Genomic DNA, 16,562 nt, shown 5'->3' on the forward strand with positions numbered 1-16,562 from the left:
AATGTGAGGAACAAGGGAAAATACCAACAGTCGGGTGTCTTTTCTGCCGGAGTTACTGACACAGTTTGGTGAACTATCATATTTAAAATGAAGAACTGGGATGTACATTTATTGCAACACTGATCTACAACATTATCGGGACTCCTTCCACCTGTAGTCCTGTCAGCTGGAGGATGAAGCTTTACTACGCCTTAATCCTAATTATCCAAATCACTTCCTTCCTCCTCTGCGTTTACCCTTCCCATTCATGTTTGATAAAGCCATTGGAAAGATGTGATTAATAGTAACAGATCTGCATGACAGACTATGAGGGATGATGTGTTTGTGTGTGTGTGCATGGGTGGATACTTGCAATGCTGCCTGCATGAAAGAGCGTGTGTGCATGTGACGATCAAGCTGAAGCGTGTTGAAGTCTGCTTATGTTTGCTGTCTTTGCCTGCTCTTTGATCCGTCGGTGCTAGAACAATGGCGAACCCCGAGGCTGTTGTGGAGAGGAGTGCCGAAAAGCCCCCCAAGCGTACATTTGTTTCCCATCTGACCGGACTGTAGCGTGTGAAGGCTTTGCAGTTATTGCGCTGCATTATTTGAACTGGAATATTTACAGTTTTTCCTCTTTGCGCGGCCATCATTATTTTGTCGCAGGTCACAAGTCCTGACTCTCATCTCGATGCCAAAATGCTACAGTGTCAAGACATTTACTGGAAGGAATGTACATGATCTGTCTTCATGCGCAATGAGAATGCCCTATGAGGGTTATTATAGTAATAACAACAAAACAGAAACAGACTACAACCCAAGGCTATGTTTAGGGATGGGCGAGATCAAGAGCCATGTAGTTACATTTTCTGTATAAGTACCAAAGGAAATCAGATACAGTAACATATACAGTACAACACTGCTTATTGGCCTTGACACATTGCTGCAAACCTGGTTGAAATAATAGTGTTTTCAAATGCTTTCATGGTTTGTTTCGCTCTGCTTAGGTCAATTAAATGTACTTATTCTGTAATTGAAAACTTGCGTGACGCTATCTGAGATGTCCTGATGAGGTCAAACACATGCATGTTATACTCCGAGCAAGTTATAACAAAGGGAAATTATTGGAAACTATCTGGCCCTGATCTGACTGTTTCCCTTCCACCAGGTTCTCAGCTCCTCCAAGTCCAACCCCAAGCCCAACGTGCTCTCCATGACCCTGAACACCGTGGAAGGGGCGCCACCAGGCTCCATCATTGGCTCCGTCTGCCCACATGACCAGCATGAATCCACTTTACTGGACGGCCAGGTGACCTACCTGGTGGTGGGCGGGACGGACCGGGACGGGACTTTCATGGTGGATCGTCTAAAGGGAGACGTGTATCTGGTGCGGGAGCTGGACTACGAGAAGGGCTCGAGGTACACGCTCCACATTGAGGTGTCGGATTTCTCCCGGGCGTTTCCCAGCAGCCACCTGGTGCAGCTGGACATCAACGTGCAGGACAGCAACGACCACACCCCCCAGTTCACCGAAGACCCCGTTACCATCGTGATCCCGGAGAACACAGAGCCTGGGGCTTCGATCTACACCTTCCAGGCCTTGGATCAGGTTAGAAACAGGAATTATTCTCTGCTGAAAATGATTTATAATGTTAACCAATGGCTGAAACTGGTTAGCAGTGTGTATATTTGTGACCAAACGCATTAAACCGAAGCTCATTTAACTTTACAAGAGACCCATTTTACATCAGAAAAAGTTTGATTACAGTAAAATGCACATTTCTGATTCAATAATTAATAATTAGAATAAAATAATGTATTGATTCATATAATGCAAGATACCATTTTAAATGTTTTTCCATGCCTGATCTAATTTTTTTGAATGAGCAGGGACAAGTGACCATCTAATTCAGACTAATCTGTTTTTCCTTTTCACAGGATGGCAGCGGACCCAACAGTGAGCTGCATTACTCCATCGAGCACCACTGGCCTGACTCGCCTGACTTCCTGACCCTTGACCCCCTCACTGGGGTCCTGACCCTGGGACAGGAGTTAGACCACGAGGCCACGCCCTCCCTGTACCTGGTGGTGCGGGCTACAGACCAGGCCTTGGACCCGTCCCAGCGGCGCTGGGGTTCTGTCACCGCCCGAGTGTTTGTGACAGATGAGAATGACAACGCTCCGGTCTTCAGCTCTCCGTCTGCGGTCAGCGTCATGGAGGACCAGCCAGTCGGGTGGGTGACATGTCCGACTGCAGGCTTGTCTCTGGCTCTGTTTTTGTCTGTCTAGAGCTCCATGAAGAACAAAGCACTTTTCACACATCTCACTTGCTGCTTTAATGGCGTTCATCAGCCTGCAAATTTAGAGCATTTAGGGAGCCTGTTTAAAATGAATCAAATTAATGTGTTTTCATCACGCCGAGCTTCAAAATTAGCAAGTGCTTGTTTTGTTTGTTGCCATCTGACATCGTGTTTATATCTGTGTGGACAGCTTTGTGATTTTGTACGTGATGGCCCGGGATGAAGATGAAGGAGAGAACGGTCGAGTGGCGTACAGAATCCAGGCAGGCAACAGCGCCGGTCGCTTCAGCCTCAACCCCAACACTGGTAAGACTCCTTTGGGTGACACACAACATCTAAAAATATCTATATATGTTACAATGTTATAATATCATAGGCTCCACGGAGACTGGGGATTTCCCATAAATATACAATTTACACTCTATCAAGGGATAATTGGGGTGAAATTTACCACATCGTTTCTCACGTTTACAATCCTGCATTGATTGATTTAACACAATGGGAGATTTAGTATGAGGCGCTTTTCCGTGGGGTTTCATGATTGATAGATAATCAGCATCCCACCCATAGAAGCCCCTTGGACTAGCAGAACTTTCCAGAAGACCATAATTACCCACTGAAGTGCTCTGCCTACAGGGTCTCAACTGCTAAAACACTCATAACCCTCATAACCTTCTTTACTAGATGATCTTTCAATTCCTTAGAGCAATATTTCGCTTGAATGATGCTTTGGTGTTCTTTTCTTGACGGATTTGTTCATGGGAACCAATCTTTATTTGGGCTGGGGACGTGGACGGCCTTTGATATCTTATATATGTGTATGTGAATGTGTAAGTTCTCCATCATGAGCGCTGGGTGTTGTGGGCGTGCACGGCTCTGGCTGAGATGGGATTAAGAGCCATAAGACAGACACTTAATGCAGCTTCCAGATGGAAGAAACTCTTTACTTCATTACTGTCAAGTGCCTGGTGAATTAACAAGGGTTGATATTTCACTTCTGGTTTGTCTCACAGTCTATGTGGTGATAAGCTTAGTGCAGCAATGGTAGGGCCAACAGTTGCATAGCTGTAATAGCATATTAGCATTGTATTGGTAAGACATTAGCAAACCGCTGGCTAATGTGGAGGGTTATTATTAGTCAGAATGTATTACTAATAGTAACCAAATAGTAATTATATGTCTGCTCTGCCAATATGAAATTTCAGTTGTTTCACTTTACCCCTGCTTTGGTATTTTTATTAACAGCACTGTTATCATATTGTCACTGTCGGGTTGTAAGTCCAATTTTAGTGATTTTCATGATTTAACTTCAATTGAAGGACTACATGCTGCTATGGGTTTATAAAATACTAGTCTACTCTTGGGTTGATGAAACCTCAAAAACATAGTGGTCAAGCTTAGAAGAAGCCTTTATTTTTTAGCTCCTGAAAAGTTGACATCATAGATACGAGGATTTCACCCGACAACAGTGATAGAGTAGATATCTACAATGCTATACTGCTTGCAGAGGATGATGAAATAGTGACAGGATTTGCATCAGTCTGCATTTTGACTGAAACATAGGAGCTACCATCAGTGATAGGTATCCAAACAGCCAGCCTCACAGAAACATCAGAGCCTCTCCTCCGCGGTGCAGCCGCACGGTGGATGGATGTGTGTGTTTGGCATGCTGGGGCCTTTATAAATTACACACCTCTCTCAGGCACTGCATGCCAGCTAAACTAGTACACTGCTGTGAACAGTACAAACACATACACACACATTTCATATTTTCACTCACTTTGGCTGACCCTCTCCTTGTAGTTGGGGTGATGACAGGGGTGCGGGGTGTAGAAAGAAAAGGTAAGAGAGTAACTAAAGCCAGAGACTGAGGAGTGGTGGTCTGATTCACAGATTGTATCTCTGAACTAGCCTGATTTACATGGAACACACACACGTACACGCACACACACACACACACACACACACACACACACACACACACACACACACACACACACACGCCTTACAGATTTAGAGGCTAACAAATGATGATGTTTTACAGAGAAAAGAAAAAAACTATATAACCTAATTTTGGGGAAGGTTATAGGTTGATTTGAGTTGGCAACCATATAGTTTCAATTTGTACTTAGGATTCTCTGTTCTCTGGGGGGGATGGGTGTGTGTGTGTTGTGTGTGTGTCAAGGGAGGGGGGTTCTTGGAGCTCATATGTGCTTTGCATTTACCGCCCATTCAAACATGTACAGTGATAAAGCGCTGCAATATATATGCAGATGTACGATCCACATTAAATCTCGAGGCGTGTTCAAAGAGCCAGAATTGAATAGCTGGCGTGAACTAACTGTGGGCTCGCTCTTATTGTGGAAACTCTCATAAAGCAAAGCCGTAATGGTTTTGTTTTTACTGGCCCTCTAGGCATATAAATACCGCTTCTTTCTCAGGTACACAAAATTGCATGTTCACAAAAACAACCTAAACACACACACACACACACACACACACACACACTTCCAGACCCAAAGATTCCAAAATGAAAATGGAGATTTAAGTGGAGTAAGCCATGAGGAAAGCAAAAGACAGTAAAGTCAACATTTTTGTGGAAGGTTCCCATCCATTGCTCATCAAATCCTTTTCTCTCTCGTAGGCTCTCTCTCCATCCTCAAAGCCCTAGACCGGGAAGAGCAGGAAGTCTTCAATCTGACTATTGTAGCAGAGGATCATGGGATACCCCAGCTTTCCACCTCTCAGGTGTTGTGCGTTCAGGTGATCGATGTGAACGACGAAGCTCCGGTGTTCCAGTGGGCCGAGTTTGAGACCCAGGTGATGGAAAACAAAGGACCAGGAACCACGGTGTTGACGGTCACCGCCACTGACCGTGACCAAGGTCAGTTTAATTTTGTTCATACAGTAGGTGTGTTTATAGTGCTGAGCTGGGATCAAGTCTATGGACTCCTTACATTCATTTACTTTCAAAACACCTTTTCATGTCAGCAAATAGTGGCTTAAGGACTTAAGGAAGAGCAAAAAAAAAAAAAGAAAAACATCACAGAGTTCACAGATTTTCCACAGATTTTCAGCAAAATGAATGCCACAAAAAATGAAAGAAAAGTCTGCAGATTCCCTATGAGCCTGCACAGGCAGACGTCTGGACAGGCATTTGTGTCTGTTGGCCAGTAGGAATTATTCCAAGATGAAGTCAACATTATACTAAGCATCAAAAGAACAAGAGAGGTTCTTATGATTTAATCCAGGAAGAATTAGTAAAGTAAACAGGTACAGTTGCTATAAACGTGCCTCAACTACCATACAGCTGTCAATTCACTGTCGGATTTAAGTAGGAGAGTGAGAGAATGGAACAAGAGAGAAATTAATGGGTGAGGAGCCAAGTCACAACACAGCAAACCACAAGATCATCTGCTAATGAAAATTTGTGGTTTCAGTGGCCAACCACAACCAGATATTTTTAACATGGGGGTTTTGTTAACACTGTTGCTAGTGGATTCATTTCTGTACATTGGATATTATTTTGCCTCATTTACAGATTTGTAATATGTACTGAACACAGCATACCACTCTTTCCTGATGTGAGTGTAGCTGTCTCTACAAAGGTAAAGAGTAGCCATTTTACAGACAGCCTTTATCTGTGTCTTTTTTGTGTTTCTATCCAGGTTCTAATGGCCAGGTGACCTATGGAGGAGTGACGGAGGAAGGCTTCGTCATCAACCCAGCAACAGGAGTCATCACCACCACCAGGGAACTGGACAAAGAACTACAGGACCATTACACACTCACTGGTACTGCAATATCCACTGTCCTGCACGGCTATATTTGACCTATAATAACCCTTCTACCCTCATATCCACTTATTACCCTATTACCTCCTGTAGATCACTTTCTCGTTTTCTTGTGTCGATTCCAACGAATAGTAGAACTTTTCATTTTTGTAGCCCTTAGGCCCATCAACCTACTAATCCCCATCTCTTCCCAGTCTATGCCAGGGACGGAGGGCTGCCTCCCAACTTTGCCAAGGCGGTGGTGCGTGTGGAGGTGCAGGATGAGAATGACAACGCCCCAGTCTTTGCCAAGCCCTACTACGGGCTGGAGGTGCCAGAGAACCAGGTCTCTGTGGAGCTTTGCTTTCTCAAAGCCACAGACCCCGACTCAGGCTCTAGCGGAGAGCTGGAGTACAGGATCACTGGTAAGTAACAGCTGTTGTGTGTCAAGCATTTCATAAGGATGGGTTTTAATGGAGAGTTTTAGTTTCCTATGGTGGGCTAAATGCTGTTTCAGAGGCTTTTCCACCACCCTGAAAATAATCATGTTCTGGGAGAAACACTGAATCCTTTTTGGCATGAAAATTTAAAAATGATCAGCACAAAATATTGGCTATCGGCAGCTTCAATCCAAAAATGTCACTATCAGTATTGGCCTTCAAAAACCCTTAGCAGTCAAACCCTAGTGTGAGTATGTATATATGAGTCTGTGATAATTACGACTGATGCACATACACTAACAACTATCATCAGACTTGCGTGAAGCATTGTTAGAGGATGATGATCTCTGAAGTTATATTGACAGAAATGGAATTTGTCCCCCAGTAGAGAACTGACACAGACAGCATTTAAACTCATTCTTGCAGACTGTACTGTGTTCCCTCCATATGCAAGATCAAATCTGCACACAGCTCCTCCAGGCTTCTTCCAGACATTGTTCTGCCTTGTTTCAAAAATAGTGCACTCCATCTGGGGCACATTCAGATTCAGATTCATTGACTTAAGTGCAGAGTATGCACAGACCGTCTCCTTTCTGCACACTCATACACAGCTTCATCTCACACAGAAGTCTACTGAATTTTTAAGGATTTTTTTTCTACTTCTGCCCCGTAAACTCCTTCCTCCCAGCTGGGGACCCTGACGGAGACTTCCAGCTGCAGGCCGGCACAGGAGCCCTGTCCACCTCCCGCGCCCTGGACCGGGAGCGGAGGGCCGAATACAAGGTGGAGGTGGTGGCCACGGACCGGGGCAGCCCCGCTCTCAGCACCACGGTCACAGTGGAGGTCAGAGTGCTGGATGTCAATGACAACAGCCCCGTCTTTAGCAGCAGCAGCTACTCCGTGGATGTGTCAGAGGATGCTGCAGAGGGATCTCAAGTGCTGCAGGTAGGCTGGAATGGGAATTGAGATGATGAGAGTAAATGCGATTTTGTGGAACCGTTATTCTTCAACACAACGTTTGAAGAATAACGAGAGAAACAATTGTGTCTTGAAATAAAATACTTGTAAGTGAAGACAGTGTGTGGGAGTCTACAGATTTAAACAGTTTGAATCATGAAATTCATATTGAATAGCTGGTAAAGGAAGGAAATTAATATGATTGAAGAATAACGGTTCCACGAAATCGCATTTCTTCGCATTCGACTTTATCCACCTCCTCCGACGCGCCTGGCACATACACATGGTTGTGCAAAGATTACCTTTTTAGATCATTCAAACTGTTTAAAATACAGAGAACCCAGTCTAGTAAAGAGTTACCCCGGCTATCAACCATTCACTTGTTACATACAAATCTTTTAAACTACCTTATTTTGTTTTTTTTATTTTGTGCTAGCAATCATTTTCTAACAGAAGAACTCACTTTTTAACATTGTGGATATCACATTTTAGAGCTGATGTCTTCATGTGTAAAATAATACTCATGTCCCAATACTTTGTCTGTTTCCAGGTGACAGCCACAGATGCTGATGAGGACCTGAATGGGAAGGTTCTGTACTTCCTGAGCCGAGAGGCACACGGAGCGTTCACCGTGGATGAGAGCACCGGGCGCATCACCATATCAGCACCTCTTGACCGGGAGAGACGGGCGTCGTACAGATTCCAGGTGTTCGCCGTTGACCTTTCACCCGCTGCACCCAGAAACACTTCTGCTCAGGTAAAAGACAACGAGTGGTAGGTGTTGATTAGGGATGATGAGAAAATGTTCCCCAAAAAAATTTGCTCTTAACCCCTCCCTCCTGTGTCCCCTCCCTTCCAGGTTACAGTCACCATCCTGGACGTCAACGACAACGCTCCCTTCTTCATCCAGGACCCGCTGGTCATCGAAGTCTCCAGCAGCCGCTCCCAGCGCGTCCTGGCCACCATGAGGGCCGAGGACAAGGACTTCGGGGCCAACGGTTCTGTGTTTTACCGTTTCGCCGCCCCGGTGAAGGGCTTCAGCATCAACTCCCTGACCGGGGAGATCCAGGCCACCGAGCCGCTGAGCGGTCTGACACAGACTCAGAGGACCCTGATCGTGGAGGCCATGGACCAGGGCAGCCCGGCCCAGTCCTCCCAGGGGGTGGTGGTGATCTTCGTGAAGGAGGTGGAGTACAACGGCATCCGCTTCTCTCGGAACGCCAGAGATGTCAGCATACAGGAGAACGCTGCCAAAGGTCTGACATCAATACAGTATTCATAAAGATTACAGTAACTATATCAGCTACTCTGGATCTTTATACACTTTGAAGATCCCTCTGCTATCAGAGTTTAGGATCATAAAGGAATATTTTCTGTGCCCCATTTCCCAAACACAGGCACAGCTGTGGCCCAGGCCCAGGCCCAGCACCCAGATGGCACTCGTAGGGGAATCAGCTATAGCCTCTTCAGTGGCAACAGAAAGCAGGCCTTCAGCATCAGCTCCTCAACAGGTGAGACTCACAACAAAAACTCAGTAGTGTCATTCAAGTAATATTTCCCATAAAATGAGAATTTAAGTTTAGATTAATATAGATATGTGGATTAAAATGTACCAATATCCATACACACATCATCTTCATTTTTATCCCTCATTTGATTAGTAGTTATATTTGTTTTGTTTGTTCGTTTGTTTGTTTTTAAATAATTTTCTTTGTGTTTATATTTTCTGCATTTTCATAGGCTAGCCTTTAAGTTTTATCTTTGTTTTTATGTCCATTTTGTTCGTATATGTTTGTTTTAACTTGCTTTTATTGTTTTTGTGTCTTCTGCCACTTTTCTGCTATGTGAAGCACTTTGTAACAGTGTGTTTTAAAAAGTGCTATAATAAAAAAAAGCTTTACTTACTTCCTATCTTTCTTCCATGTCTCCCAGGTGAGATCTGGGTGCAGAGCTCCAGGGGGCTGGATTTTGAGGACACCCCCCGACTCCGTCTAGTGGTGAAGGCTGAAACTGTGTCTTCCACTTCTTTCATGGCTGTCAACCTGATCCTGCAGGATGTCAATGACAACCTCCCTCGCTTCCAGCTGCAGAATTATGTTGCCTACATGAGAGAGGCACAGGGATATGAAATGCCTATCATACAGGTATTGATTATACATGATTTCATATGAACTGCACAATGTTTGATGCCAACGCACAAAGATATTTGGTTCCACTGGAACATGGGTCTTGGAACTTATATTTTGCAATGCAGGAAAAATAAATTCTCACCATTCCTCCTTTTCTTCTCTCCCCTCTGTCTCCCCCCAGGTGGTTGCTGAGGATGTGGATCAGGGCCAGAATGGTCAGGTGACCTACTCCATCCAGACATCAGGCATGAGCGGCCTGTTCAAGATCGACCCGGTGACAGGAAGTATCACCACAGCGGCCATCATGGACCGTGAGATCTGGACCCAGACCAAGTGAGAACAGATCTGCGGTTGCCTGAACCTAACCGAGAACTTTTTTATTTGCATGTCTTGAGGATGGATATATCCTTTGCATAGAGTAAATGCATGACACAGTGGTACACAGAGTTGTACAGAAAAAGTGCATTATGTTTAAATGCAGGTAAACATATACAGAAGACAAAAGACAGACATAGCACATGTGTCATGAATCTCTTTCACTCAGCTATTTTGTGTTTAGATAGCTGGTGAGGTTTATAGGTTGTGCTGAAAAGACACACATCATTGCAAACAGATATCTGCATGCCAGATGGATCAGATAGCCAAGCTGCAATTTCAAACCCTGTAAATCAACAGCTGTTTACTGCGACATTTTCATATCGTTCCATGTGTTGCTTTCCCAACAATGCATTGGTCATTGCTTTGTTTGGATATATATCAACATGTAAGTCAAAAAGTGCATCAAACTGCTTGAGTATTTAATGTATTGTATTTCCCAAAAGATAATACATCATTCTATATATGTCAAAGTGTTTTCCTTTGCCCATTTTTCAGTGGGAGAGAGGAGAGATATATATAACTCTCCTCTTATCCTCACCGCTCTGAAGTTCCCTTTGAACTTTTGTAATTACATGGAGGCAATAACAGAAGAAAGAAGTTTTCTCAGAAAGCAATATTGATTTTTGTTTTTCCCGCCCACAGGTTAGTAGTCACAGCAACTGACAGAGGCAGTCCACGATTGGCTGGTTCAGCCACATTGACAGTGATCATTGTCGACCAGAATGACAACAGTCCGACTATTCCCTTGCCCCAGGAGATCCGCATCCCAGAGAGTAAGTACACTACACTTTCACTTCCAGGACTTTTGTTCTCCCTTTGCAGTATACCAAATGCATTCAATTTACAAAACAGACATTTTTGACTGAACAAATACCCTGTCCAGATCTGATGATGTACAGTTGTTCACCAGGGTCACGAAAATAACTATAATTAACTTTAGTTCTGATGTAGCAATATAACCTACTATAAATTGAAAGTTAATAGCTTGACAATTACAAAAGCCAGCCAGAGGAAAGAAATTCCACGCTCTGTTATCTACAGAAAGTTAAATGTAACTAACACTTCTTTGTATCTCTTTCTCTGTCTGTCAGACACACTGATTGGCACAGAGATCACCCTGGTGACCGGTAATGATGTAGACTCCAGTCCTGCCCTCTCCTACTCCTTGCAGCTGGACCCATCTGCTTTAGGCAGGTTTGGGATCCACCGCTACAGTGGAGGTGTGTCCCTCACTGCCCCGCTGGACTTTGAGGAGAAGACCTGGTACACCCTGACTGTCAGAGCGACAGACAGCCAGCACCAGACTGAGGCTAACATTACCATATTGGTGGAGGATATCAATGACAATGCACCTACTTTCACCCAAGATCTCTATCAGGTAGCATGTCCTGTCAATCAGTATTCACTATTCATCATCAACACATCACATACACTCACTGTACCCAACTGCTACATTTGCGCTATTGACATAATTGTTTATGATTTTAGATTGTTCACAAATATACCTTCAAATACAGATGTGTGATATTTATTATTGTCTTGCTTTTTGCTTGCATGTTTTACTGAAGTACAGCGTAGGAAGAAATCTGACTGGTCCATTGCAGAGCACTTGCAGTGTGTGTGTAAATGCACAACCCCCCCCCCCCCCCCCCAAAAAAAAAACAAAAGTGTGTTTAACTTCCCAAGGTCTTCACACCTTGTTAAGTGTGATAGGGAAATAAATTTACTTCAGAAGCTATTTCTTTCCAACAGTCTGCTTTATGATGAAAGAAAAAAAAATGCACTTATACATATTGCAGAAACACACATGCACTCACTCACATACAAATACACACACATACACACACACGCAGTGGGGGTGATAAAAGTTAACTGCCTAATCATGACTGGGGAAAAGTTGCAAAGATGAACTTGTAATATTTACTGCTCAGTCTCAGGAAATGACCTCAGCATTAGCACAGGCTCAGGAAAAACAGGAACTAAGATATAAAACGCAAATTTCCCCTCTATTAGTTTACAGCAAGCTGACCTCCCCACCATCAGTTTTGGGAATTTGAGTATTAATGTGTTCCATTGTTGGCTCGTGTTTTTCTTTTGTCAAGTTGTTGTTTTTTATGTATTTTTTGCACCCCAGGTAACCCTGCCTGAGCACACTCCACCGGGAAGTGCTGTTGTCACGGTAACAGCAACTGACAGAGACTCCGGAGAGAATGGAAAGGTCACCTACAGAGTGATGTCATCAACCCAGGAGGGCTTCTTCATTGACCCGAGCAACGGTACAGAGACTTGGCTCTCTTTCGTACTGCTAGACTCATTAAAATAACTACAGAGACACCTCACCTCAGAATGGAAATCCTGAAACATTTTAGCTCACTCTGTCATTTTCCTATGCTACAATCGAGATATGCATGAACACGAACATGCCTTTTTAAAGGATAATGCGGTATCTGATATAGTTCATCTAAATGTTGACAGGTTAAATAGGTTGTGATGTCTATGTCTGACTCCCTCTCACTGCCCTACATATCCAGGAACCCTGTTCATCAATCAGAGAGCTGAGTTTGACCCTGAGCGTCCGTCAGTCAGTATTGTCATTGAGGCTCGGGACGGAGGCTCCCCTATGCTCTCCTCCCTCACCACTGTCCAGGTCCAAATCTCTGATGTCAATGACAACGCTCCTGTGTTCCACCAATCAGAGTACAGGTCAGTCTATGTTCAGCAGAATTCAGACTGCAGTGAAATAATGGTGTCACATTAACTGTCTTTTTGTGTAATGACTGTTCTTATATTTCCAGGGCTACGGTTTCTGAGGACACCATCCCAGGAGCTACAATTCTGACTCTTGAGGCGTTTGACAGTGACCTGTCCCGCGAAAACTGCGGTTTCGACTTTGCCATCGCCAACGGGAATGAAGGGAATGCATTCCAGATCGAAAGCAGTGTGCGCTTCCTGGAGGGGCGGGGCTTTCAAACTGTCGGAACGCTGCTACTGGCCGAGGGGCTTGACTTTGAAGCCAAGCCGCTCTACAATCTCACCGTGGTGGTGTCAGACCGCGGTGTGCCACAGCGGAGCTCTAGTGTTGCCACGGTGATAACTATTGGTGATGTGAATGATAACCCACCAGTGTTCAGCAGAGCGGATTACACTGTGTCACTGAGCGAGGGGGCTGCCGCTGGGACTGAGATCATACGACTGACTGCCACAGGTGAGAAAAAAGGGATTCCCTCTTTGTCCAGCCATCTTTCTGTGTCTCTCCCTCTCTCTCTATTTCTGACTCTTTCTCTTTCTTACTTTCTCTCTCTCAGTTAATTAATGGTACTCTGTTTTCCTTTTGACAGACCCAGACTCAACTCCCAACGCTGAGGTCCAGTACACTATCAGCTCTGGTGATGAAGTGGACTTGTTTACTGTGGACCAATGGACCGGAGCCTTGCGGCTTCAGCGACCGCTCGACCGTGAGCACCGGTCTGCCCATATTGTCATCATCCAGGCCACAGATGGCCAGGGCCACTTTGCCCTGGCTCCAGTCACGGTTGAGGTGAAAGATGTAAATGACAATCATCCGTTCTTCCCTGTGGAAATCCTAACAGCCAGTATCAGAGAGAACCAGCCAGCAAACTCAGCGGTGACTGTCCTCCACGCTATAGACCACGACACAGGGGTTTTCGGGCAGCTGAAGTACTACATAGTGGAGCGGTCTGGGACAGGAAAAGAGAGCTTCACTGTGGATCAGAACTCAGGAGAACTCAGAGCCAAAATGTCCTTTGACTTTGAGAAGGTCAACTCTTTTAACTTTGTTGCGTTGGCGGTGGACTCAGGCAACCACTCAGCCACTGTGACTGTACAGGTGTTCATCACAGGTGAGGATGAGTATGACCCACTCTTCACATCCTCTGGTTTCTCCTTCGAAGTCCCAGAGGGAGCCAAGAAGGGCCAGAGCATCGGCCAGGTCCAGGCCAATGATGAGGATGGAGGGGTGGATGGTATCGTGCTCTATTCTCTTCCCACCATCTCTCCATACTTCGAGGTGAACAAAACCACTGGGGTGATCTTGCTCAAGATGGACAGTTCAGGCAGCAGCAGTGGCAGTGGCTCAGGCCGGACCAAGCGGGAAACCAGGCTGATGACCCTGGATGTGACGGCTCACAGCCCCCTGGATACATCTCGCACCACTACAGCCCAGATCTCCATTGACGTCACCAACACCAACTTTGGCCTCGCTGCTGATGTCAACATCCTGCTGATTAGCATCATTGCCGTGTCCCTTGGGGTCATCGTATTGCTTGTGGTCATGGCCGTGGTGGTGTTCCTCGTCAAGTCACGCAGGAGGAAGAAAGCCCAGGATGCAGGGAACAGGACTGTTGCCTCAGGAACTGCCCTCCAGAAGCTGGATGAATCCAAGTCAGGCCCAGGGGGGGAGAGGATCTACCACCAGACCTTGCCGGGCTACGCTGGAGATCAAGGTGGGGCAGGCGGGGGTCCCTACACCAGAGGGGGCTCTCTGGACCCATCTCACTCCAGTGGGAGAGGATCGGCTGAGGCAGCGGAGGATGATGAGATCAGGATGATAAACGAATACCCCCGAGTCGCCTCCATCACCTCATCCATGCAGGAGCACATCTCCGCCAGAGGGCCAGACTCAGGAATCCAGCAGGATGCTGACCAGCTCTCTGATATCTCCTGTGAGCCTGCAGCCTTGGAGGGCAGCACCTGGTTCAAAGGAAAGAAACTGGGAGGCAGTCTCAGTGGGACCTTGCTCTCTGGCCAGCTCCCGGTCTACAGGGATGAGGGAGGTGGGTACCTGGGAGTAGGCCGCGGTCTCAACATTTCCCTGCCCAAGGATTACGCTTTCCCTGAGGATGGTAAACCTTCAGTGGATGGCTCCCTCACAGCTATCGTTGCCAGTGACGAGGAGCTGCGTGGAAGCTATAACTGGGATTACCTGCTCAACTGGTGCCCTCAGTTCCAGCCTCTAGCTAACGTCTTCACAGAGATCGCCAGGCTGAAAGATGAAACAGCCCAGGCGAGCCAGAACCCGCGCCAGCCCTTCCAGCCCAAGCCCAAAATGGATCCCAAACCTAGAATTGACCCTCCGCCACTCATCACAGCGGTGGCCCACCCAGGGGCCATGTCAGTTCCCCCTAAGGTCCCTGTGATTGGACGGACATTCCCCCACTTGGCCTCACTCCGCAGGTCCCCTATCAGTCATGAGGGCTCTATCTCCTCAGCAGCCATGTCCCCTAGCTTCTCCCCCTCTCTCTCCCCGCTGGCAGCTCGATCACCAGCCGTTTCTCCCTTCGGAGTCAACCAGGGCCCCTCAGCATCCATGATCAGCACCAGGGAGCCCTCGTTGGACCAGAGCCCCGACCATGAGATGAGGATATGAGAGCAAAGTTTAGAAACAATTTGAGGAAAAAAATATGGCAGACAACCTGAATGAAGCATGATAGAAGGGGGCTGTGCTTTTTCATGGAAGGAGCAAGTGAAGGTGTCAGTTTTATTGTCTTTCTCAGAAATACTACGAGAAAGTTTTTAGCATAAGAATGACACTCTCACAAATCTCCAAATAGTGACATTTGTTTCCATAGAAGTATGGCTGACCACGTTTTGACCATTGACTGGTCTCTGTCAGTGAAAGATACTACTTTCCAGGAATTCCAGATGTGAATTTTGGAACATAAACACTAAGAGCATACTCCACCTTTCTCCAGGTAGAAGATTTCCATTCCTTAAAGGATTTCTGTCAGTCTCAGTGTCAGTGTACAGAAGTGGACCGTGTGCCAGGGTTGACAGGACCAGCCCTCCAAGCCCTTTGATGTCCACAGTGACGCGGGTCTCTAAGAACTGAACAGGGTTAAGAGGCGAACTGACGTCTTCATGGGAACATGCGCTCACCATGCCCTGCAGTCAGAGATGCCTCAGTCTGTAGATAATTGTGTAGTTTTCATGTTACCTCGCTGGCTGGCCAGAGAGCTAAGGACCTTGTTCCTCTCTTTGTGTCTGTGGACGTTTTACACTCCAATATTAAACTCATCTAGTGGCTGCTTTCAAAATGGCTGCTGAACACATTGTGAATCCCATGGACAAAAAAAAGGTGTGTGTTCACAAAGACGCTGATACATTGAATTGCCAATGCATCACACAATGGGACAGGAATTGAGATTATTGTTTCTCTAACCATTTCAGATGACACTTCTTTTGATTTTACTTTTATTTTTATATATTTTTATATTGAATTATGATTTCTGATTCTGAAATGCCATTATCCCACAAGGAGAGGTTATTGTTTCTGTGTATTTCTGTGCATATATGTATATTTGTATGTATGTTAGCTAAGGTATGTATGTGTCTCCTGCCATAGGTTTTTAGAGACCTTTTGTGTTTACTTGTGACAGTTCTGATGTGAGTGAGAAGGAGACTTTTGTGTTTTTAGCATTATTTATATGAAAAGAGGACCTGCTGCCACGTTTCGACAGTAGGAAACCACGCTCAGCTCTCACTATGCTGTGTTGTTACCTTAAAACATTTTTTTGTCAAATTGTAGATCATCCAAAATCCAAAACAGCAAAGCTACATAGAATTTTTCAGACTGGATGAAAGCCTGTGATC

General features: G+C 45.5%; 1 protein-coding gene across 1 annotated transcript in view; it reads left to right on the top strand.

Annotated features, from left to right (window-relative positions):
* LOC139645322 (protocadherin-16-like) overlaps positions 1–15,339 on the top strand; it is a gene marked incomplete at its 5' end in the record, with an annotated part of 74,569 nt that extends 59,230 nt beyond the window's left edge. Inside the window, 18 exons of the mRNA XM_071521013.1 lie at positions 1,145–1,585; positions 1,915–2,210; positions 2,467–2,582; positions 4,921–5,160; positions 5,945–6,070; positions 6,265–6,474; positions 7,178–7,434; positions 7,997–8,070; positions 8,383–8,702; positions 8,844–8,957; positions 9,379–9,590; positions 9,757–9,908; positions 10,596–10,726; positions 11,045–11,331; positions 12,088–12,229; positions 12,485–12,656; positions 12,749–13,158; positions 13,292–15,339. Of these exons, the coding sequence (XP_071377114.1) occupies positions 1,145–1,585; positions 1,915–2,210; positions 2,467–2,582; positions 4,921–5,160; positions 5,945–6,070; positions 6,265–6,474; positions 7,178–7,434; positions 7,997–8,070; positions 8,383–8,702; positions 8,844–8,957; positions 9,379–9,590; positions 9,757–9,908; positions 10,596–10,726; positions 11,045–11,331; positions 12,088–12,229; positions 12,485–12,656; positions 12,749–13,158; positions 13,292–15,339 (5,748 nt within the window). The remainder of the gene's footprint in view (positions 1–1,144; positions 1,586–1,914; positions 2,211–2,466; positions 2,583–4,920; positions 5,161–5,944; positions 6,071–6,264; positions 6,475–7,177; positions 7,435–7,996; positions 8,071–8,382; positions 8,703–8,843; positions 8,958–9,378; positions 9,591–9,756; positions 9,909–10,595; positions 10,727–11,044; positions 11,332–12,087; positions 12,230–12,484; positions 12,657–12,748; positions 13,159–13,291) is intronic.
* Positions 15,340–16,562: the final 1,223 nt, after the last annotated feature.

The sequence above is a fragment of the Centroberyx affinis genome, unplaced genomic scaffold, assembly GCF_046629955.1.
Source record: "Centroberyx affinis isolate AG114_WGS23_722 - 3 ecotype Tasmania unplaced genomic scaffold, CSIRO-AGI_Caff_v1 ptg000844l_1, whole genome shotgun sequence".
In the NCBI taxonomy this organism is placed as follows: domain Eukaryota; kingdom Metazoa; phylum Chordata; class Actinopteri; order Beryciformes; family Berycidae; genus Centroberyx; species Centroberyx affinis.